Source organism: Cucurbita pepo, chromosome 10 (genome assembly GCF_057944985.1).
Source record: "Cucurbita pepo subsp. pepo isolate OVF chromosome 10, ASM5794498v1, whole genome shotgun sequence".
Lineage (NCBI taxonomy): Eukaryota > Viridiplantae > Streptophyta > Magnoliopsida > Cucurbitales > Cucurbitaceae > Cucurbita > Cucurbita pepo.
The window spans coordinates 9,821,147-9,844,567 of NC_141807.1; the positions used below are offsets into that span (position 1 = coordinate 9,821,147).

Below are 23,421 nucleotides of genomic sequence, written 5' to 3' on the forward strand. Positions count from 1 at the left end.
CTTTGTTCATGTTGCATAATTTGACTATTCTTTCTAAAATTAGTGATTATTTATGTTTAAAATATAATGAATTAGTGGAAATACCTTATGAATTTTCAATTTTAATATTAGCGTGGATAGCTCAAGGAGAGGGTCATATTGAAGATTTAAAGGTAACGTTTGATCCATGTTCACTGCATTAGCAATTATTTCTTTTTAAAATCTCAATCTCAATTAATTAGTAGAAGGAAGATTTAAAGGTAACGTTTGATCCAGGTTCACTACATTAGCGATTATTTCTTTTTAAAATCTCAATCCCAATGAATTAGCAGAAGATCGATTATTTCTTTTTAAAATCTCAATGAATTAGCATAAGATCTGTCACGTTTTTTATCCAACTGGCATAAGTTGACTAAGTTGCATAACTTTACTATTCAATCTAAAACATGTGATTATTTATTTTTTATGTTATCTAGGATGGCTTAGTTGGGAGAGCATCAAATTGAATATTGGAAGGTATTATGTTCAATCTGCATTCATCGCACCTTATAGTTTTATGCATTTTTATTTTTAATGTTAGCGGGGATAGCTCAGTTGGGAGAGTGTCAAACTAAAGATTTGAAGGTCGCATGTTTAATCTCCACGTTCACCGCACCTGTTTCCATTTGCATAAGCTGACTATTCAATAAAAAATAAACTAGTTATTATTTATTTTTAAAATTTCAATGAATAATGAATTAGCAGAAATACCTTTACACATGAATTTTGATTTTTAATGTTAGCGGGGATAGCTTAGTTCGGACTGAATATCTGAAGGTTACATGTTTAATTGTTAAGAATGTGAAATAGAAATAGAATTGGGATCGAAAGTATGATCTGATTCACATTTACCACGTTTAAATAGGATAAAAACTATTAACTAATACCTAAAAATAGAAAAAGAATATATAACAAACTAAATCTTGTAAATAAATAAAATATACGGTCAATCAAATCTATACTAACAACTCCTAAATATCTCAGATATATTCTAACTAATTATTAAAATATATCTTCAAAATATCCTCTTAATACTCCCCCTCAAGTTGGAGAGTGTATGTCGATCACACCCAACTTGTCCTTCAAAAAGTCAAACTGCTGTATTCCCAAAGCTTTAGTAAAAACATCTGCCAATTGCATTTTGGTCAAAACATAACACGGTTTGATGATTCCAGATTGTAACTTTTCTCGAACTATATGACAATCTATTTCAATGTGTTTCGTACGTTCGTGAAAAACTGGATTGGCTGCTATATGTAATGCTGCTTGATTATCACAATATAATAATGCTGGTTCGGACAGTGGAACATTCAAGTCTTGAAGAATGTATCTTAACCAAGTTAACTCTAAACAAGTATTTGCCATAGCTCTATACTCGGCTTCTGCTGATGATCTGGACACATTAGTCTGCTTTTTAGACTTCCAAGAAATAATTGAATTTCCGAGGAAAATGCAGAACCCAGAAATAGACCGTCTGGAAGTTTGACAACCACCCTAGTTAGAATCGCAATATGCTTGTAATCTTAAATTGTTTCCAGATGGCAGTAAGAGTCCTTGACCAGGAGTGCCTTTGATGTACCTTAGAACTCGAAGAGCTGCCTCCCAATGTGGTTTTCTTGGTTCATGCATAAATTGGCTAAGCATACGAACTGAATAAGCTATGTCAGGCCTAGTAACGGTCAAATATATTAATCTGCCAATCAACCGTCTGTATTTACTTGGATCATTCAACTTCTCTCCTTTAGTTAAAGAAAGTTTCAGATTTTGCTCCATAGGAAATTTTACTGGACGTGCTCCTATAAGACCTGTGTCTTGAAGAATGTCTAGAGCATACTTCCTTTGAGACATAAAAATTCCTTTTCTAGATCGAGAAAATTCAATGCCTAGCAACGAAGTGTAGTAAGTTTCGCTGTAGGGGAAAATGTTTTTGTGTAATCAATACCTTCAACCTGAGTGTATCCCTTTGCTACAAGTCGAGCTTTATAACGTTCAACAGAACCATCAGAGTTGTATTTAATTTTGTACACCCAACGACAACCAATAGCTATATGACCAGGTGGTAGAGGAACGAGAGACCATGTATGATTACGTTCCAAAGCTGCAATTTCATCATTCATAGCCTGCTGCCATAACGGGTCGCCAACTGCCTCGTCATAGATTTTAGGTTTTGTCTGGGATGTAATAAGAGCTAGAAAAGCACGTTGAGTAGAGAAAAATGAGAGAATGAAAGGTAATGATGAAGGGGATACCTGGTGCCAGTGCCGAGACTTGAGCTAGAGGTTAAATGATTGGCTCCAGAAGACATCTCATAATCCTTACGCCAAGCTGGAGGTTGTTTAGTACGAGTAGAACGTCGGAGTGGAGCTGATATATCAGGTGGGATAGGATTGGAATTAGTGAGCGAATCTGAAGATGGTGGAGGAGACGACGAAGTAGTAGGTGAAGGGATAGGAGGTGAAGGAGGAATAGGAGGTGAAGGAATAGAAGGTGGAGGATGGATGTTTGAGTAGGATGGATCATGAAGTGGTACAACAGGAGTCGAAGGAGCTAATGTCGAAGTTTGTGAAGCTGATGAAAAAGGAAAATCATCTTCACAAAATTTAACATCACGGCTGATAAAGAATTTGTGAGATTGCATGTCATACAACTTGTAACCTTTATGACCACAAGGATATCCTACGAAAACACAAGGAATTGCCCGAGGTTCAAATTTTTGCTTAAGATGTACTCTAGTTGCATAACATTTACAACCAAAAACTTTAAGATGATGAAAGGTAGGTGGTCATTTGTAGAGTGTTTCAAAGGGTGTCTTGTTAGATAACAATGGTGATGGCGTTCTATTTATAAGATAAACAGCCGTTAAAATGCACTCTCCCAAAAAATTAAGTGGAACCTGTGACTGAAAAAGAAGAGACCCAGCTACATTTAGGATATGGCGATGCTTACGTTCTACGACTCCATTTTGTTGTGGAGTATAGACACAAGTGCGCTGAAATTCAATACCACAAGAAGTAAAGAATGGTTGCAAAGATAGGAACTCAGTCCCATTGTCTGATCGAACTATCTTGATAGTAGTATGAAATTGAGTTTGAACGAATTTAACAAAATTCATTAACAAATGATGTACTTCTGACTTATGTTGCATTAGAAAAACCCAAGTACATCGAGTAAAATCATCAACAATAGTGAGAAAAAAATGCAAACCAGAATGGGTAGTAAATTTTATGTGGTCCCCAAACATCACAATGTATCAGATCAAAGGCAGAATGGGTTGTTATTGAACTTCTTGGGAAAGACAACCTAGTTTGTTTTGCTAACGGGCAGATACTACAATTATGAGAATAACTCGCATTATTAAGATGCAATTGATCAGCTAGAAATTTAAAACGAGAAAAAGAAGGATGACCTAGGCGTAAATGCCACAAATCAGATGACTGAGATACTTGATGAGCTGAAGATTTGATTGGAGATGAAGAAATATGATAGAGACCTCCAAATTGTTTACTCGAGCCAATCATCTTCCCCGTAGCCAAGTCCTGCATAACACAAGAATCAGGATAGAAGGTGACATAACAATTCAAGTTATTGGTAAGTTTGCTGATCGACATTAGGTTTAAATTGAATGAAGGCACACATAAAACGTTGTTTAATTTAAGGTTAGGGCTAAGGGAAATATTGCCCGTATGTGACACACGTGCTGTCTCTCCATTAGGCAAATTTATTGTAGACATGATGGCAGCCTTTGGTTCAGTCATAACAGAAGATTTTGATACTATATGATCCGTAGCTCCACTATCGAGAATCCATGAATTAGAACTCGCAGAGTTAATAGATAATGTAGATATGGGAAACAAACCTGCAACATTGATGTGATTGTCAGAATTACCAAAAGGGTGATGATTGATTGCAGATAAGGCTTGTGCTATCTGTCGTAATTGCTCAGAAGAAAAATTTGGAATGGAATTAGGTGACTGTTCTTCTGTATTCAACTGTGAAACATCGGCCATATTTGCAGATGATCGATATCCACGATTATTGTGTTGATTGACTTGTCTTGTCCTTCCAGAATTATTTTTCTGTCGACACCGATCTTCTGTATGGCCCCTTCTATCATAAAACTTACAGTGAAACTTAAGAATTTGACACTCATTGATTGTATGACCACTTTTATTACAGTGTTCACACGATTTGTCCTTGGCGAATTTTGAATATATTGTTTTCTTCTGCACTGCTGATGCAATCGAGAAATTCTCAGTAGGTTCAGAAGTTACCTGACGCTGCATCTCTTCTTGTACAAGTAATGAATAGGCTTGCCTCACATTAGGTAATGGAGACATCATCAATATGTTAGATCTCACCGTTTTATAAGACTCAATGAGCCCCATGAGCAATTGCATCAACTTGTCTTCTTCGCGTTGATCAATATATATTTGACGTTGATTACAGGTAAATGGTGTGCGGTACGCTTCCAGCTCATCCCAGAGTGCTTTGAGATTGGTGAAATATGTTGACAGTGCCATGGTTCCTTGTGACATCGTTGCTATCGAGTTTTGTATTTGAAAAATTGTTGGAGCATTCTTTTGTGAGATTTGATCGTGAAGATCAACCCACACTTGATGAGCTGTCTTGGCATGAATAATGCCTTTAGCAATATCTGCTTCAACGGAATGAGTTAACCAAGATATTATCATACTGTTGCACTAATTCCATAGTTCGAATTCGGTTGAATTTGCATCTTGGGACGGTTCCTCAATTGTGCCATCAATGAAACCAATTTTCTTCTTGGCAATAAGAGCATGCATAACTGATTTACTCCAGGATTGGTAATTTGCTCCATTTAATTTGATTGGAACAAGTGAATATCCTGGCTGATCAGAGTGATGAATATAGTAAGGATGTGTTAAATCAACATCCAAAAATTTGAGCTGGATTTGGCTGATTCCGCCATGAAGGAAATTTTGATATTTAAGAACACCAAGATCGGTGCTCTGATACCATGTTAAGAATGAGAAATAGAAATAGAATTGGGATCGAAAGTATGATCTTCATTCAGGTTTACCACGTTTAAATAGGATACAAACTATCAACTAATACCTAAAAATAGAAAAAGAATATATAACTAACTAAATCTTGTAAATAAATAAAATATACGGTCAATCAAATCTATACTAACAACTTCCTAAATATATGAGATATATTCTAACTTATTATTAAAATATATCTCCAAAATATCCTCTTAATGTTAATCCACGTTCACCGCACTTGGTTTACGTTGCATAAAAAATAAACTAGTTATTATTTATTTTTAAAATTTCAACGAATAATGAATTAGCGGAAATACCTTTACACATAAATTTTGATTTTTAATGTTAGTGGGGATAGCTTAGTTCGGACTGAATATTTGAAGGTTACATGTTTAATCCACGTTCACCGCACTTGGTTTACGTTGAATAAGTTCATTAAGTTGCATAACTTTATTCAATCTAAAATTAGTGATTATTTCTTTTTAAAATATAATGAATTAGCGGAAATACCTTTACTTATGATTTTTTTTTTCAAATATTAGCGAAGATAACTTAGTTTTAAGAGCGTCAGACTGGAAATGTGAAGGTCACGTGTTCGATCCACCTTCACCGCACCTGATTCAAGTCACATAACTTCACTCGTGACTATTCAATTTAAAATTAGTGATTATTTCCTTTTAAAATATCAATGAATTAGCTAAATACTTTACTAATGAGTTTTCATTTTTAATGTTAGCCGGGATAGCTTAGTTGGGAGAGCGTCACTGAAGATCTCAAGGTCACGTGTTTGATCCACGTTCCCTTCACCTGATTCAAGTTGACTTAAGTTGCATAACCTGGCTATTCAATCTAAAATTAGTGATTATTTCTTTTTAAAATCTCAATGAAGTAGTGAAAATATCTTAACCGATGAATTTTTATTTTTAATGTTAGCGGGGATAGCTCAGTTTGGAGAGCGTCACTGAAGATCTGAAAGTCACGTGAGAGCATCACTGAAGATCTGAAAGTCACGTGAGAGCAACACTGAAGATCTGAAAGTCACATGTTTGATCCACGTTCACCGCACCTAATTCAAGTTGACTAACTTGCATAACCTAAATATTCAATCTAAAATTAGTGATTAGGTCATGTGTTTGATCCACGTTCACTGCACCTAATTCAAGTTGACTAAGTTGCATAACCTCGCTATTCAATCTAAAATTAGTGATTATTTCTTTTTAAAATCTCAATGAAGTAGTGAAAATATCTTATTAATCGATGAATTTTTATTTTTAATGTTAGCGGAGATAGCTCAGTTTGGAGAGCGTCACTAAAGATCTGAAAGTCACGTGAGAGCATCACTGAAGATCTGAAAGTCATGTGTTTGATCCACGCTCACCGCACCTAATTCAAGTTGACTAACTTGCATAACCTAAATATTCAATCTAAAATTAGTGATTATTTCTTTTTAAAACTACTTGACTATTTAATCTAAATTTAGTGATTATTTCTTTTTAAAATTTCAGAATTTTCATTTTCAATGTTAACGGGGATAGCTTGGTTGGGAGAACTTAATATTGAAGATTTGAAGGTCAGGTGTTATTCGACCTTCACCACACCTGATTCAAGTAATATAACTTACTATCTTAGAGATGATTTCTTTTTAAAATTTCAATGAGTTAGTGTAAATAATTTTAATGATGAATTTTAATTTTAATGTTAGCGTGGATAGCTCAATTGAGAGTGTGTTTGTAGATAGCGTGGATTCCTAATTCTTTATTTGACTATAAATGCTCTATAAGACATTTAGTAAAATGACTCATTTTATTGCATGGAACAATAAAATTGATCTTCCCTTAGAATTTTCAATACATTCTACTTTCAATGTTGCTAAGTTGAGTTCTTCTGATGTAGGTGATGATTTTTCTTATTCGAGGACGAATCCTAAAGAGGGGGATGATGATAAGAATCACAGTGTACATTCTACTTTCAATGTTGCTGAGTTAAGTCCTTTTGATGTAGGTGATGATTTTTCTTATTCGAGGACGAATCCTTTTGAAGAGGGGGATGATGATAAGAATCACGGTGTTCCAACTGGACCTATTACACAACCCAAGGCCAAGAAGATTCAACAAGCATTCATACTTCATCTACAAAATTGGATAGGCTAGGTTCAATCATCATTTCATGTGTGACAAGCTGATTCGTTTGAGTCAAGACCATTTGGAGATTCAAAAGTAAATATTTGCATGGTTGAAGTAGCGGATGAAGTTGCAAGCATCATTTCATGAGTGGTTAGAAAACTTTATTTCTTATTTTAATTTCATAAAGTTTGTAATGCTCAAATTGACTTCGTCTTCTGTGGAGATCTAAAGGGATCGAGATTAAATCACGGCCACTAACTTCTTTTGTGGGGAGACTATAAATACCCACACATTATTATGTAAAAGCATATTTGTGATCAATGAAATTGATTTCTCAAGTTGAGATGATCCCCTGTGTAGAAATTTGAGCATATCTTTGTCATTTCTAAGTTTTATGCAATTCTTGTGGTAGATTGCATCTTAGTCATTCAATCAAGCCTTGATCAAGTTTGATTGTGGAGTGACTCAATTTAGAAAAAGGTTCCATAATCTAATTCTAGTTTTATCTCTTGGTTGATCCAAATTTTGTATAAGAAGGAGCGTCGATTGCATTGATTCCATCAACAGTCTTCCCATGAGTTTATGGTGCATGACCCATTTTTTATACCATTCACCTTCGAGCGCCACCATAGTTTTGCATCGTCCATGAGATGCATTGCGACCAACGTAACTCTTAGGTCCTATGAGCAAGTTCAAGTAACATTCAAGTATTGTTCTACGTCAAAAATAAAGCTTTTTAATTCCTTAGCATCCCGGTTTTCATTTAAGGGGTTGTGTTCTTGGATTTTAAGTTTGTTAAGCCCACATGAACTTGGCTTGAGGTGTGGTTCTTTACAGCCCAACTTGTCAAACTCACTCGGGTGCTCATCAACCATGATGTCGTTCAACAAGAGAGACCTCGAAAACGACTGGATTATCGCATTAACCATTTGAATCACCTGCTCATCTCAACCATGACTTCGTTCAACAAGAGAGACCTCGAAAATGACTGGATTATCGCATTAACCATTTGAATTACCTGCTCATCTCAACCATGATGTCGTTCAACAAGAGAGACCTCGAAAACGACTGGATTATCGCATTAACCATTTGAAATTGAACAAAATATCTATAACATAACTATAACAAAGGTACGAAGTTCATAAAAGTCTTTTTAGTCTAAGATAGAAACTGTAAAATAAAATGATATAAGAAAATAATATTCCATTGCCGGGAATTGAACCCGGGTCTCTTGGGTGAAAGCCAGATATCCTTACCGCTGGACGACAATGAATTTTTGGTGTAGATGTCCTGAAGTCTTTTGTCAGATCGCTGAAGAGTTTTAGCATGATCTTTTGCTCAATGGCTAACTCTTCGACACGTCCTTCCCTGTGTGTGTTAGAGTTCTCAAGGCTACCGTGACGTTTCCAGTTGTTCGATTATGTGGCTCTTTCTTCAAAAGAGTCAATATAAAATGTTAGGTCTTTGATTGGCAACCCATCGAGGGGAGTGTCGATTGCATCGATTCCATCAACGATCTTCCCATGAGTTTATGGTTCATGACCCATTCTTTATACCATTCACCTTCGAGAACTACCATAGTTTTGCATTGTCCATGAGATGCATTGCGGCTAACGTAACTCTCAGGTCGTATGAGAAAGTTTCTGTAGCCCTCAACTCTCAGGTCGTATGATAGAGTTCTTAGGGCTACCGCGACATTTCGAGGTATTCGATCGTGTGGCTTTTTCTTCAAAAGAGTCAACATCAAACGTCAGGTCTTCAATTGGCAACCCATCAAGGGGAGCGTCGATTGCATCGATTCCATCAACGGTCTTCCCATGAGTTTATGGTGCATGACCCATTTTTTATATCATCCACCTTCGAGCGCCACCGTCCATGAGATGCATTGTGGCCAACGTAACTCTTAGGTTCTATGAGCAAGTTCCTGTAACCTTCAAGTATTGTTCTACGTCAAAAATAAAGCTTTTTAATTCCTTAGCATCCTGGTTCCCATTTAAGGGTTTGTGTTTTTGGATTTTCAGTTTGTTAATCCCAACATGAGCTTGGCTTGGGTGTGGTTCTCTACGACCCTCCTTGTCAAACTCACTCTGGTGCTCATCTCAGTCATCTCAGCCATGATGGCGTTCAACTAAAGAGACCTTGAAAATGACCGGATTATCACATTAACCATTTGAATGACCTCAACCTCACTTGTTGAAATTGAACCAAATATCTATGACATAACACTATTAAAGGTTCAAAGTCCATAAAAGTCCTTTTAATCTAAGATACTATTGAACTTGACCATTATAGTGCCTCTCAAACCAAGTTCATAAAAGTCTTTTGAATTTAAGATACTATTGAACTCATCCATTATAGTGTTTCTCAAACCTAGGTAAAGTTTAAATATAATTGGTGACAAAAGATGAACTATAAAATAAACGAAATAAGAAAATAAAATTTCATTTTCGAGAATCGAACTCAGGTCTCCTTGATGAAAGTTAGATCTTCTGTGTAATGTCTAACTCTTCGACACGTTTTTTTATGTGTGTGATAGAGTTCTCAGAGATACCACCACGTTTTTTGTTGTTTGATCATGTGGCTCTTTCTTCAAAAGAGTCAACATCAAACATTAGGTCTTTGATTGGAAACCCATACAGGGAGCGTCGATTGCTTCAATTCCATCAATTGTCTTCCCATGATTTTTTGGTGCATGACCAGTTTTTTATACAATTCACCTTCAAGCGCCACCATAGTTTTGCATCGTCCATGAGATGCATTGTAGGCCAATGTAACTCTCAGGTCCTCTGAGCAAGTTCCTATAGTCTTGAAGTATAATATCAAAACATATTAACGTATTTGATATGTTAAATATTAAAATAATTGATGTGTATTATAAACATTAAATAAAAATATATATTTGAAATTTGAATGAGATTCATATTAATTAAACATATATTATGATATTCTACGACATTTTAATATTATTGAAATAAGATATTATATCTTAATGTATTAGGTATTCAAATATATAATTTGACAAAAATTATCACAAGTTCACTTTAAATAGAACCCTAGGGTTAAGTCAAAAAGCATCGAACACTAAATACTGTGACATTTTAGATGATATTTTGCCGAGGAAGCTGATAAGGTCTTCAAAGAGCATGTGGTCATGTCTGGCATTTTAGGTTAGCAACATTGTGAAAAGAAACCAGAAATTCTGATACTGGTAATTAACTACAAACCTTTGAATAAGGTTTTAGAATAAATAAGATATCCAATCAACAACAAAAATGATTTGATAAAAAGAATTTAGAGTCAAATGTTTTTATAAAATTCGACATGAAATTGGGATTTCGGAAAATTTTAATTTCCTAAAAGGACAAATATAAAATAGCATTTAATGTCCAATTTAGAAAATATGAGAGGTAGGTCATGCCACTTAGGCTAAATAACGCTCAATCCGAATTTCAGAAGATTATGAATGATATTTTAAATCCTTTAAAAAAATCGATAGTTTATTTCGATGATGTGTTGATATTTTCTAAAACCATTAAGATCAACACTTTAAACATCTACATACATTCATTAATGTAATCAAAAGAAATCAGCTAGTTGTGTCCATACCTAAAATCAAATAATATCAAACTCATATACGTTTTCTTGGATTTTAAATTTATTTGAGCCTTATTTAAACCCATCCAATGGTCTTTGTCTCAAACTTTGGTGATGACGTATCCTAGAAAAGCAAACTTCAAAAAAAATTTAGGTTCTCTCAATTACGTGTCTTATATCCTTCAAGATATCTGGCACATTTACAAATGTCTTGATGAGTGTCTTCAAAATAATACAAAGTCTTGATTTGTAAGGGATATCTCTACAACCCAAAAAAATCAATTCATTAGTCAAATAAACTCTCTGCTTAAGTCTTATTGACCCAAGGGCAGATCTCATAATGAAACGTGACGCATCAAATATCAGATATGGAGGTATCTAAAATTGTCAAAGAGGACATAGAATCAATTATCATATTTCATTCAAAAGCCTCCAATAATACCATACATCTCTTCTTGACTCTCTGCATAGTTTGTCTCCTTCTCCTTGCTTTGACATTCCCATTGAAAATGTCCTAGCTTGTGACAGCTATAGTACTCCACTGTGGCTTTGTTGAAGGTTTGTCTGCCTCGTCTGGTATTGCTTTGACATTTCCATTGAAAATGTCCTAGCTTGTGATAGTTATACCACTCCACTATGGCCTTGTGAAGGTTTGTCTGCCTCGTCTGGTATTGCTTTGACATTCCTATTGAAAATGTCCTAGCTTGTGATAGTTATAGCACTCCACTATGGCCTGTTGAAGGTTTGTCTGCCTCGTCCCCTTCCTCTGCCTCTAAAGCTTCCACGACCTTGACTTCTTCCTCCAGCAGACTGCACAAGTGGACTCTCCATCGACATACTTTTATTATGACACACGTAGAAGACTGCTGCTTCTAGTTTTAACTAGCTTAGGGCATGACTCTGATACCAAAATGTTAGGAACAGAAAAAGAAAACTGGAAAGATAACAAGAATCGAGAGAGATCTCTCATCCAATTGAAGAATGACTAAATCAAATCTAATTCAAATAACTAGATAAAATCTAATCCAAATAACTCGATCAAATCGAATTCAAATAACTAGATAAAATCTAATCCAAATAACTCGATCAAATCTAATCCTTACATTTATCATATCTATTTGGTATCATATTTATGTCTCGTATCTCTATCTCATTTTTATTTTTGTGACTCTGAGATATTTTGCTTTTATAAATAGATATTTTCACGAAAATAAGTTTAATTTATGTTGAGATGGAGAATAAAAATTGACACTTAAGAACGTTGATACTTGGGACTTTGATTCCTCTTGGTGTGAAGCTTGCATCTTGCAATTACTTGGGTAGAGAATGTGTTTCACTTAAAATTCACTCAAGAGAAAATAATCAAATAACGAACCATATTTGAGAGAGGATAACTTTTTTTTTTTTTTTAATCTTCGAGAAATAAGAAAGAATAAAACTTAAAACATGGCAGGAATGACATCTTCTTGAATCTTTGTTTTGTTCTCCTAAATGTATATAAAAAAAATAAAAAATAAAAATCTTATATATTTTTAGATATAATTTAAGTACCTATTTAATAAAACTTCATCCAAACTTCTACTCATAAATTTAATTATTATTTGTATACAATTGTTAATATGTAAGAAAATACACGTACAAAATGTTTATACTATTGGTAATACACTAGTCTCGGTTGTTTGACTAAAACAATGCAACCATTGTCCAAACTAAAGAATTTGATTTGAGGCTATCTCCTAATAAAGTGAGGCTCAATTAGACCTTGTTGTAAGATTCGACCATATCAATTTGAATAGCGTTCTCCAACTATAAATATTGAACTCTAAAGTATTCACGAGCAAAGTAAGTTTGTTGAATCTATCTATAAAAGTGTTACAAAGTGAGTCGTGGAGAAGATTTGCCTTAAAATCTAGTTCCAATTAAGGATGTCAATGATGAAGAAGTGCAAGCTGTTGGAAGGTTTGCCATGGAAAATTTCAGAGGTGGTAGATATAATTTAATTAACAAGCGTGTGGTGAATGGTCTTTTCAGTCCCATATAGGCTTTGACCCCAAATTTTATAGTATTGTGATAGAAGCTATAAATGACAATAATATAAATTGGTCAGATATTGCAATTGTGAAGAAGTTTCGTCATATGCATCAGACGCTACCGTCATCCTATAAGCTCTTATCTTTTGAGGAATTCATCAAATTCCCTCTTCACAAGTAGCAGTATAACTACTAGATTGCTTTCTATACTTACAATAAGTCCTCTCTCTATATGTGCTTGTGGGACATTACTCTCTTTTATCTATAAAAATGGCATAGCCATAATGATATAATAATCATTATATAAGTATCTTTCCTTTCTCTATATGTGCTTGTGGGACATTACTCTCTTTTATCTATAAAAATGGCATAGACATTACTCTCTTTTATCTATAAAAATGGCATAGCCATAATGATATAATAATCCTTATATAAGTATCTTTTCTTTTTCTCTCATACCCACGGATACATAACATGTTAAATTAACTCATACTTAAAAAAATAATTTCTCTTTTGGAGATGCGGGGTATCGATCCCCGTACCTCTCGCATGCTAAGCGAGCGCTCTACCATCTGAGCTACATCCCCACAATTTTTGCATCACAAAATCCTAAATTTCCCATCATCAATAATAGTGAAAATGAAGAAATATTGCTACCCAACATGTCATGAATAAGGAAAAATTAAAAAGAAATAATATATTTAATAATAGTTAGTCTTATTTTTTGGAGGTGCGGGGTATCGATCCCCGTACCGCTCGCATGCAAAGCGAGCACTCAACAATCTGAACTACATCCCCATGATTTTTACATCATAAACCCTAAATGTCCCATCATCAATAATAGTGAAAATAAAAAAAATATCAAAATATTATTAACAAATAGTTTGGTTTGGTGATGCGGGGGCATCCATAAGTGTGAAAATGAAAAAATATAATAACAAATTAAATACTTTCTTTTGGAGATGCGGGTTATCAATCCCTGTACAACTCGCATGCAAAGCGAGCGCTCTACCATCTAAGCTACATCTCCACAATTTTTACGTCACAAAACCCCAAACGTCTCGTCATGAATAATAGTGAGAATGAAAAATATCGCTACTCATTATGTCATAAACAAGGAAATATTGAATAGAAATAAAATAGTAATAACGAATAGTTTCTTTTGGAGATGCGAGGTATCGATCCCCGTATCTCTCGCATGCTACAATCCCATGATTTTACATCAAAAAACTCTAAACTTCCCGTCATCAATGATATTGAAATGAAAAACTATCCCCGCTCATTATGTCATTAATAAGGAAAAATTTAAATTAATAAGGAAAAATTTAAAAGAACTAATATATTTAGTAATCGTTTCCTTTGTTGATGCATGGTATTGATCTCAATACTTCTCACATGGGATGCAAACGCTCTACATCTAAGCTATATCTTCAAGATTCTTGCGTCACAAAATCCTAAACATCTCGTCATCAATAATAGTGAAAATAAAAAAAATAACGCTATTCATTATGTCATAAATAAGAAAAAATTGAATAGAAATAAAATAGTAATAACGAATAGTTTCTTTAGGAGATATGGGGTATCGATCCGATCCCCATACCTCTTGCATGCTAAGCAAGCAATCTACCATCTAAGCTACATTCCCACAATACTTATATCAAAAAACCCTAAATGTCCCGTCATCAATTCTAGTGAAAATGAAAAAATATCTCCACTAATTATGTCATAAATAAGGAAAGGTTGAATAGAAGTAAAATATTAATAACAAATAGTTTCTTTTGAAAATGCGGGATATCCCTTTACCTCAAACATGCTAAATCTCTAACATAGCTCTACCATCTAAGCTACATCCCCACAATTCTTACATCATAAGACCCTAAATTACCCATCATCAATAATAGTGAAAATGAAGAAAATATAGAGATGCAAGGTATTGATCCCCATAACTCTCGCATGCAAAGCGAGTGCTTTACCATCTAAGCTATATCCCCACAATTATTATGTTACAAAGTCCTAAACATCTCGACATCAGTAATAGTGAAAAATGAAAAACTAACCCAGCTCATTATGTCCTAAATAAGAAAAAATTGAAAAGAAATAATATATTTAGTAATCGATTCAATTGAGATGCAAGGTATTGAAGGTATTGATCCCCGTACTTTCCACATGGGAAATTAACACTCTACCATTTGAACTACATCCCTACGATTCTTACATCAGAAAACCCTAAACGTCCCTTCATCAATAATTGTGAAAATGAAAAAGTATCTCTGCATATTATGTCATAAATAAGAAAATATTGAATAGAAATAAAATATTAATAATAAATAGTTTCTTTTGGAGATGCGAGGTATTGATCCTCGTACCTCTCATATGCTAAGTCGTACCTCTCTTATGCTAAGCGAAGCTACATCCCCACAATTCTTGCATCACAAAACCCTAAATTTTTCATCATCAATAATAGTGAAAATGAAGAAATATCGCTACTCAACCTGTCATGAATAAGGAAAAATTGAAAAGAAATAATTTTCAATAATATATTTAATAATATATAGTTTTATTTTGGAGATACGTGTGGTATCTATCCCCGTACCACTCGCATGCAAAGCAAGCGGTCTACCATTTAAGCTACATCCCCACGATTCTCACGTCACAAAATCCTAAACGTCTCGTCATCAATAATAGTGACATGAAAAACCATCCCTGCTCATTATGTCGTAAATAAGAAAAAATTGAAAAGAAATAATATATTTAGTGATCGATTCATTTGGAGATGCAAGATATCGATCTCCGTACTTTCCACATCAGAAGCGAGCGCTCTACCATCTGAGCTACATCTCCACGTTTCTTAAATTAAAAAATCATAAACCTCCCATCATCAGTAATTGTGAAAATGAAAAATATCTCCGCTCATTATTTCATAGAGTAATTCTCGTTGCACAGGGCGAGACCTCTAATCCATGAAATTTTTGTACTAGAAATGAAGAAACTGGAGATGGTCCCCAAACATCTGTATGGACCATTTCCAATTGCACTTTCTTTGGTTCCCTGGCAGCGTCAACCAGATTAACCCTACGGCGTGACAATCCTTGAGCTTCCACTCCTCTGTGGTCATGGTATCCAGCTTCACACCCAAAATGGGTTCCTGAATATCTTTTTCGTACAGATAATCTTCAATCTGCATCTTCTAGAAACTGATATCGAATCCATCAAACTTTTCAATTTTAGTCTTTTAACTTTCCATCTTCACAGATCGTGGTGAATCTCTCCTCGCTCTGATACCAGTTATTAGAATCACACAACAACGCACACACTTGATCTAAATGAACACAAAGAACATGATAGAGAAAATGTAAGAAGAAATATTGACTAATGATTTTGTATTAATGACTTCTGTTATGCAAAGAGGGGATATGGAGAATGAGAAATGTACATTTAGGAAGCACTGACTAATGGGTATACATATGATTTCAGTTTATTATATATAGCTTCACTATATGTAACCGCCTATTATATATAATTATTTAGTATATATATCTCTATCAGATTTTTACTATAAATAGTCAGCCTTCATATCCAACATTCTAGAGCCCAAATAATTAGGGATTGACATCCTCCTAGAACACAAAGTCATTTACATGCCCCTAGCAAAATGCCTAGTAGTAATGTAATCTAACCCAAGGATCATTCAGACAAACATCCATCAACCAAGCGGGGTGAAAATGATGACGATAGTACAGTTGAGAAAGAATCTTAGCCATGATGAATCTACACTTGCTGCCATTGTTGTATTTGAAAAGGGGGAGCTTAAGTGTGCCAACCTCAACAAAAACTTTATTGCCACTACATGAACACCACGACCCAAAACAAGAAGGTCAGATATTGGGTTTTAACCCCACCAAGAGAGATAAATCACAAGATTAGTTTTATGTCCCCTACCACAAATAGAAGTCATGCGGCTGAGCCTGAGCTAGTTGAATTCTACAAATAGCAAAATGGCATGTTCACAGTCGGGTTTATTTGACCTCTAAAGGCTCTTGTCACTAATCACTCAAATGCTTGGCAAAGACACCAAGTCAACACCACGACTGAAGAAGGGAGACAAAATAAACCACTAAAAGCAACACATGTTCACCCAAAAATACCATCCAGACGGATGAAGAGAAGGGTCGACCACGATAATTTCAAAGCAACTTTGAGTTCAAAGCAACAAGAACCAAAGACTGCTTTGAAATTATCGTGGTCGACCCTTCTCTTCATCCGTCAGTGACTTGAAACGTTATTATTCTGACCAAGAAAACATCAAGTAACAGCAGGTGGTATGACGTCATGCAAAGAAGAAATTGTTTCAAGCGAAGAAAGTAGGAAAGACACCAACAGAGAAGACTTGAAGAGTTAACAAACCGATAAGTGATTTTCAATAGCTCCTAGTAGGTTGGAAAAGACTCCTCAATACTAAGATCATCTAGAAGCGCGTCGCGAGACCTAAAGTCAGCCTCATTCTACAACGTTGAGTTTATGAAGAGCCGGTTGAGAGAGATATTGACAAATTGTGTAAGGACAGATGCCGCGGTCATGATTGGCCGAGACATGTTGGCTGTGGCTGCATGTTAGATGTCTCAGCTATTCTTGTAAACGATTTGTGGTTCATGGTGGCATGCTCATTCCAAACATGTTTTACTTGGTTTCATCTTAGATAGGTCTTTATTATTATTGTTTTGCCAATACGGGGTGTATAATTAGTTCTCAAAATCATATCTACACCCATCAGGACTAAAATGTCCCAAAATGTACTATAGGAGAACGTGACCAGTTGTTGTTTCTTCACTTTTAGCTTATAACATTGCTTTATTTGAAATTGTTTTTAACGTATTTCCTCGCTCAAGTTTTCTAAAATATTTCTTCTAAACGTGATTCGAGCATACACTGCTATTGTTCGTTTAGTCTAAATTTTGCATGGTTGACTTGTTCATTGGATTAGAACAAATGTCACATAATCATTGTCTCACTACTGCAAGAGTGCGATTGTGACACTTGTCTTCCGTTCAGTTGTGGGCCGCATCTTCTGACTAGTTACGTGAGTTTGGCCTGGAGCATACGTGTAGGTTGAAAAAGAAATGGTTGGATGTGGACTGTAAATAAGGGTTGGGCCACGGAAGGTTTATTTTTTTTAACACATATGGACTTTGGGCTAATGAGTCTTAAATTTGGGTTCGTTTGAAAATTTTTTGTTCGTTTTTTAGTTCAAACGAACCCAAATTAAACCTACTAGTTTCTTCTTTCTTGCACGACTCACTCCTATTCTCTATTCTGCCTCTTTTTGCTCTCTGAAACTTCTTTAAAGGCTATTGTTCACCGATTATTTGGGAGCATCTTCCTTAAAAGAATTGTGACCACAGATGAACTATGTAGAAAATTTGTACCCCTTTTCTAAAACCTTTAGCGGACAACATACCCAAAACAGATGCGCTGACTAGACTGCGCTACACCTCGTCTCAACCCCCCCTCCCCTCGGAGCATATGGATCCACCCAATCGATGAACACTTAAACCAAACTCGCTCATCCTTTTTGGCACAGGGACTCGAGAACCAATCCGAGTAATCAACAGTGGGGAGACCTCTTAAAGCAACAAGCGAGAATGGCTAGGTTGATAGCAGGGTTAAATAAAAGGCAAGTATTAAAAGACGTATCGCATAACCATCCCTGTAAGCAGCTTCATTCTTTCTTGATCTATGAACCGACTTTATGAAAAAAATCAGTCTTTCGGCTGAAAGTGTGACTGTTGGGTATGGATAAGCAGGACCTCTTGGTTCAGGGGAAACCGAAGATGTTGGGTAAGAAAGCTAAGCAGACAAGTACAGGACGGACAAAATGCACATACAAATTGATTGACATGATCCCTCTCCCTCTCTCTTTGGCTAGTTGGCTAGTTGCACGATAAGCGGGAAAGCATACCACGTAAGGAAAGAAAGGCTGCTCGATCTTCTTTAAGGCCAACTCTCAACAACGAGCTCACCAGGTAATGCTATAAGTTCAATAGAAGTCCAAGGTTTCGTCTACTACAGACCAGAAAGCTCTTAGAGGAGCTAACATGAAATGAGAAATACATTCGATTACGGCAACTAATAGATAGCGAACTTTTTGGTAGAAACTGAATGATCCCTTGGCTCGGGCAAGGAAAAGGTAGTCGTACTTCTACCTTTTCCGTCGGACGATAGGAAAGTTTGAGCTGAAAGATTGAATCACACCTGATTGGAAAGGCGGGCTTAGCAGGTTTCTCCAAACGTATAAATAAAAAGAGGAAGCAACCGGTTCTAAAGAGGATACCGATACGCATACATTCTCGCATGGAATAACCTAGCTGAACCGGATCAAGGGTCCTAACCTAGTCCGACGGACCTTCTTTGGCTGGCCCCCGCCCCTTGTAACAAGGTCAATGCGTACGTGCTTTTTTCTTTCTTTTAGAGAGATAGCTTACCAGCTCTTTCGGCTCATAGCAGCAGTATGAAAAGCAGAATTCTCATCTTGAGTCGAGTCCACATTGCCATACGAATTGACATCGGCCAAACCAAGAGCTCCTATTTTTTCTTTAATGAAAGCGGATCTAACAGTTTCGATAAAACCAACATCTTTTAAAGACGGAGTCGCTCTGCCTTGATCACCGTGGACATATGCAGCTCCCGCTTTACCTTTGCCTACCGTGAATAGGAAAGTTCCCTCACGATAGGCTCTCCCAGCTCCCGAACGTCTTTCTATCAATCGAGAGAGGTATAGAATAGTACACAAACCAACAAGACAAGAATAGACTCATAAGATGGGCGGTTAGGGAAGCGATTTCATTTGTGTTATCCGCCAAGAAAATGATCAAGGAATTCTCTATACACGGTTGAGAGATGACCATATTGTTGCACATCCTAAATAAAGTACCGTAGGCAAGCGAAGCTAATGAAATCGTGTAGAGCTCAGATCCACTTTCTCTTCGATTCGTAAACTTCAATTATAATTTCAATTGAGGATGTCAATGACAAAAAAGTGCAGGAGGCTAGAAGGTTTGTAGTGGAAGAAAATAACAAGAGTCATGGACATCGTTTCGTTTACAAGTTGTATCATGTGTCTTATTCATGGTTACTTAAATCTCGTTGAATTGGTGCGCCTTTCACATCAGAGACATTTGTGCCTTAAACCGAGCTCTTTGCAATAGCGAACTTATTAAAAACTCTTTGCTTGCTGCAACATTTGCTTGACAGAATTGGACCAAAGGACGATATGGACGACGGATCATGAAGTGTGACGTCGGATCTTTGTGCATACCATATTCATTAACTATAACATGGCAAGAAATTGTTTATGTTTTGACTGGGCTTGCCATATTTTGTTGTTCTTATATATCTTTAGTTACCTGTGATTAAAGCAAAGAAGTATAGACATGGTTTCCAACCAACCTTTCCTTTATAGTTAGTTCGACGAATGGGTTTTTGTTATCATTTTATCTTTAACCCTTCCGCTCGATTTTGTATTATGATATCATACAGGGAATGAGAAGCGACCTTACTTGGACAAAATTATATACCGTTTGATAATTATTGTTGATAACAAAGATAAATTGAATTATAAGCATTTTAAGTTCAAAAGTAACAAATTACTTGTACACTTTTACTTATAATCTTCATATTCTTTATATAGCGATAAGGAAGGGAGGGATAGAAAAGATACTCATAATATCATTATGACTATGCCATATTTCATTAATAAAAGAGAGTAATACATCCACAAACACACACATATATTTCGAGAGAGAGAGAGAGGGCTTATTATAAGTAGAGATAGCATTCTAGTAGTTGTATTGCTACTTGTGGACAAGGAACTCAAGAACTTCTTTAAAAGATGAGAGCTTATGAGTAGGTGGCGATGGATATATCACATGCACAAAAAGAAAGTTCTGCAGCTTTGTAATAAAAGACCATGGAATATCATCGTTATTTATAACTTCTATCACAATAATATAAATTCTGCGAGGACGACGTTCTCTAGTCATACCAACCAGACCGTTCACCACACGCTTGTAGATGAAACGATGTCCAATATTCTCGTTATTCTTTTCAACTACGAACCTTCCTGCATTCTGCACTACTAGGATATTGACATCCTTAATTGGTACTAAAGCATCTAAAGGCAACCCTTCCACACGGCTCATTCTAACACCTTTGGTAAATAGTTCCAAGAGACATTGTTAGGCCGATTTTGTTCATGAATACTTAAGAATTTGATATTTATAGTTGTAGTTGAACGCTACTTAAATTGATGAAGTGAAATCTTACATTAGAGTCTAATAAAGCGTTTGTCCATTAGAATAGGTTGGAATTAAATTCTTTATAGTTCGAGATAATAGTTGTATTCTTTAAGTCATTGAGACTAGTGTTACTAGTACTTGTTAGTATATTTGAGTATAAATATTAAAATGATTAGTCATTAAATATTGTTTGAATTAAAGTGTTTATAATTCAAATGATCTTCATAACCTAATTCATAAAAAAAAAAAAAAAATAATTAGGAAGCATTTATGTGCTAGATCAAAATAAGATGCATAAAAAGAACTTGTGGTAATTACTTTATTCATAGACCTTTAATCTTAAAATTAACTTAAAATATTGCAATATTGTGATTCAATCGCCTATTATGAAATTAGACCCGAACTAAAAAAATAATATTTTTAAAGGAGGGAAAAGTTCATAAGCCAACCAATATATGTATTCAAAGATGAAGAATTCACAACAACAATCACAAACAATATTAATTAGCATTTTGTCTTTTGGTTTGTCACATTTTCAAACATGAACAAACCTCAATTTCGAGTCGGTGAGTATTATGGATCATAATCGACAGTACTTTGCACGTAGCTTTGAGCATTCACAAAAGGTCGAAAGTTGAATTTCTTTAGAATGGTAACCAAATAATCGATGATTATTGTTGAATTTCCAAAAAATACACCACAAATTTCATTTATAGATATAAATGGAACCATTGATATAAAACCCTGATTATATAATTGCATCTTCACTAACAAACCCACCTGGGAGTGATCATCTTCACCAAAGGCGGCAAATTAAGAAGCCTTTCACAATTACTCAAAAGTGAACTTTTAAGACAAATGAAGCTATATTTGAGCAAGAAACATCATGTTACATTTGTCTGGGATACCACGGAGCCACCAATGCAAGCAATCACTACCACCCGAAGTTTTTTTGATATTGTAGTTGGATCTATGAGACTTATCCCTCAGATGTGAAAGAGTAATTATATCCAACATTCTTACTTGTATGCCTCTTACAGTACTCTCAACAAATGGATCGCTTGATCTATTCTACTCTACTTTACTTCCTCTTGATAACGGTGTGGTATTGACATAACTCATATTGCTGATAATCATCACTTACATCCAAAACAAGAGTATAGCGGTCGACTATCGTCAAGGACCCATTCACCATTTTCATTCCTACCGACGGAAAAGTTTTATTACATTCATTTCTTTCTCCTTTCTAACTTCTTCATTCTCACATTAAACTTTTTTCTATTTAAAAAAAAAATTAAACGTGAAAAGAGAGAAAGAAGAAGAAGAACAAAGAAAACCCTTAATTTTGAAAGCTTATCAAATACTCTTTGACCGATGTAAAGAAAGCTTGAGAATAATTTATTCTCACGTCCCTCTTTGACACTTGTTGGATATATATCCGTCCTTCACATGTCGTATCATAATCATATCATATCGTAAAAACTTCGTGGTTATATCTTTCCCTAATTTATCATAGCCTTAACGTCCTTAGACATATCATAGTTGTGTCGTTACCTGAACGTACCTTAGTCATAACTTTACAGGAACGTATCGTAACGCTATCGTTCTATCAATCTATCATAATCCTATCCCTTTCTACCCATAACCTAATCGTATTGTTTTATGAATTCATCGTAACCATATCGTTTTTATCAATCTGTCATACCCATAGCACTTCGATACGAAACCAAACCATAACGTTTCATGAACATGTCTTACTCCTATCGTTACATTACGTTTAGTGCATCCTTCTCGTATTTTATCTCAAATATACCATTGAACACATGGTACCGTAAGTATTATCATACAATTCACATATTATAACATATCATAAGCATATCGATTCACAAATATTTCACACATATCAATATATATGACACTTGCAAAACTACGGGCACAGTCAACATCAAATATAACCATACGGATCGTAAGGCCACCTACCTGATTAGCTTAGGCTAGTGTCCCCAATTTATCCTTAAGAAAGTTTGATTTGTCCTTTGTATTAAAGTCAACCTATATGAACATGACATCAATTTCAATCATTTCTCTAAATTGTATGATGCTCTAGTGTTAGATTTCATGGGAATATTGCATGAGTAAAGTCTTGAAATGTCTATATATCAAAACTGTTTAACACTTTCCAAATCTTGATTTTTGGCCGTTTGTGTGTTTTTTTTTTTTTTTTTTTTACTTGTGTTCCTGATCTTACTTTGGTATGTTTGTTACATTTTTTTTTATAATTATGTTAGCAATTAGCCAATTTAATCAATTCATCCTTTATGTTTCTTTTTTTTTTTTTTTA

The 23,421-nt window shown here is 35.1% G+C and overlaps 1 protein-coding gene and 1 non-coding gene across 2 annotated transcripts in view; both read right to left on the bottom strand.

Annotated features, from left to right (window-relative positions):
- Positions 1–4,718: 4,718 nt before the first annotated feature.
- LOC147790642 (uncharacterized) overlaps positions 4,719–23,421 on the bottom strand; it is a 54,205-nt gene continuing 35,502 nt past the window's right edge. The window contains exon 2 of the mRNA XM_087127638.1: positions 4,719–4,886. Within this exon, the coding sequence (XP_086983764.1) occupies positions 4,719–4,886 (168 nt within the window). The remainder of the gene's footprint in view (positions 4,887–23,421) is intronic.
- Positions 13,304–13,376, bottom strand: TRNAA-AGC (transfer RNA alanine (anticodon AGC)). The gene has a single exon. It is a non-coding gene; the product is annotated as a tRNA-Ala (tRNA).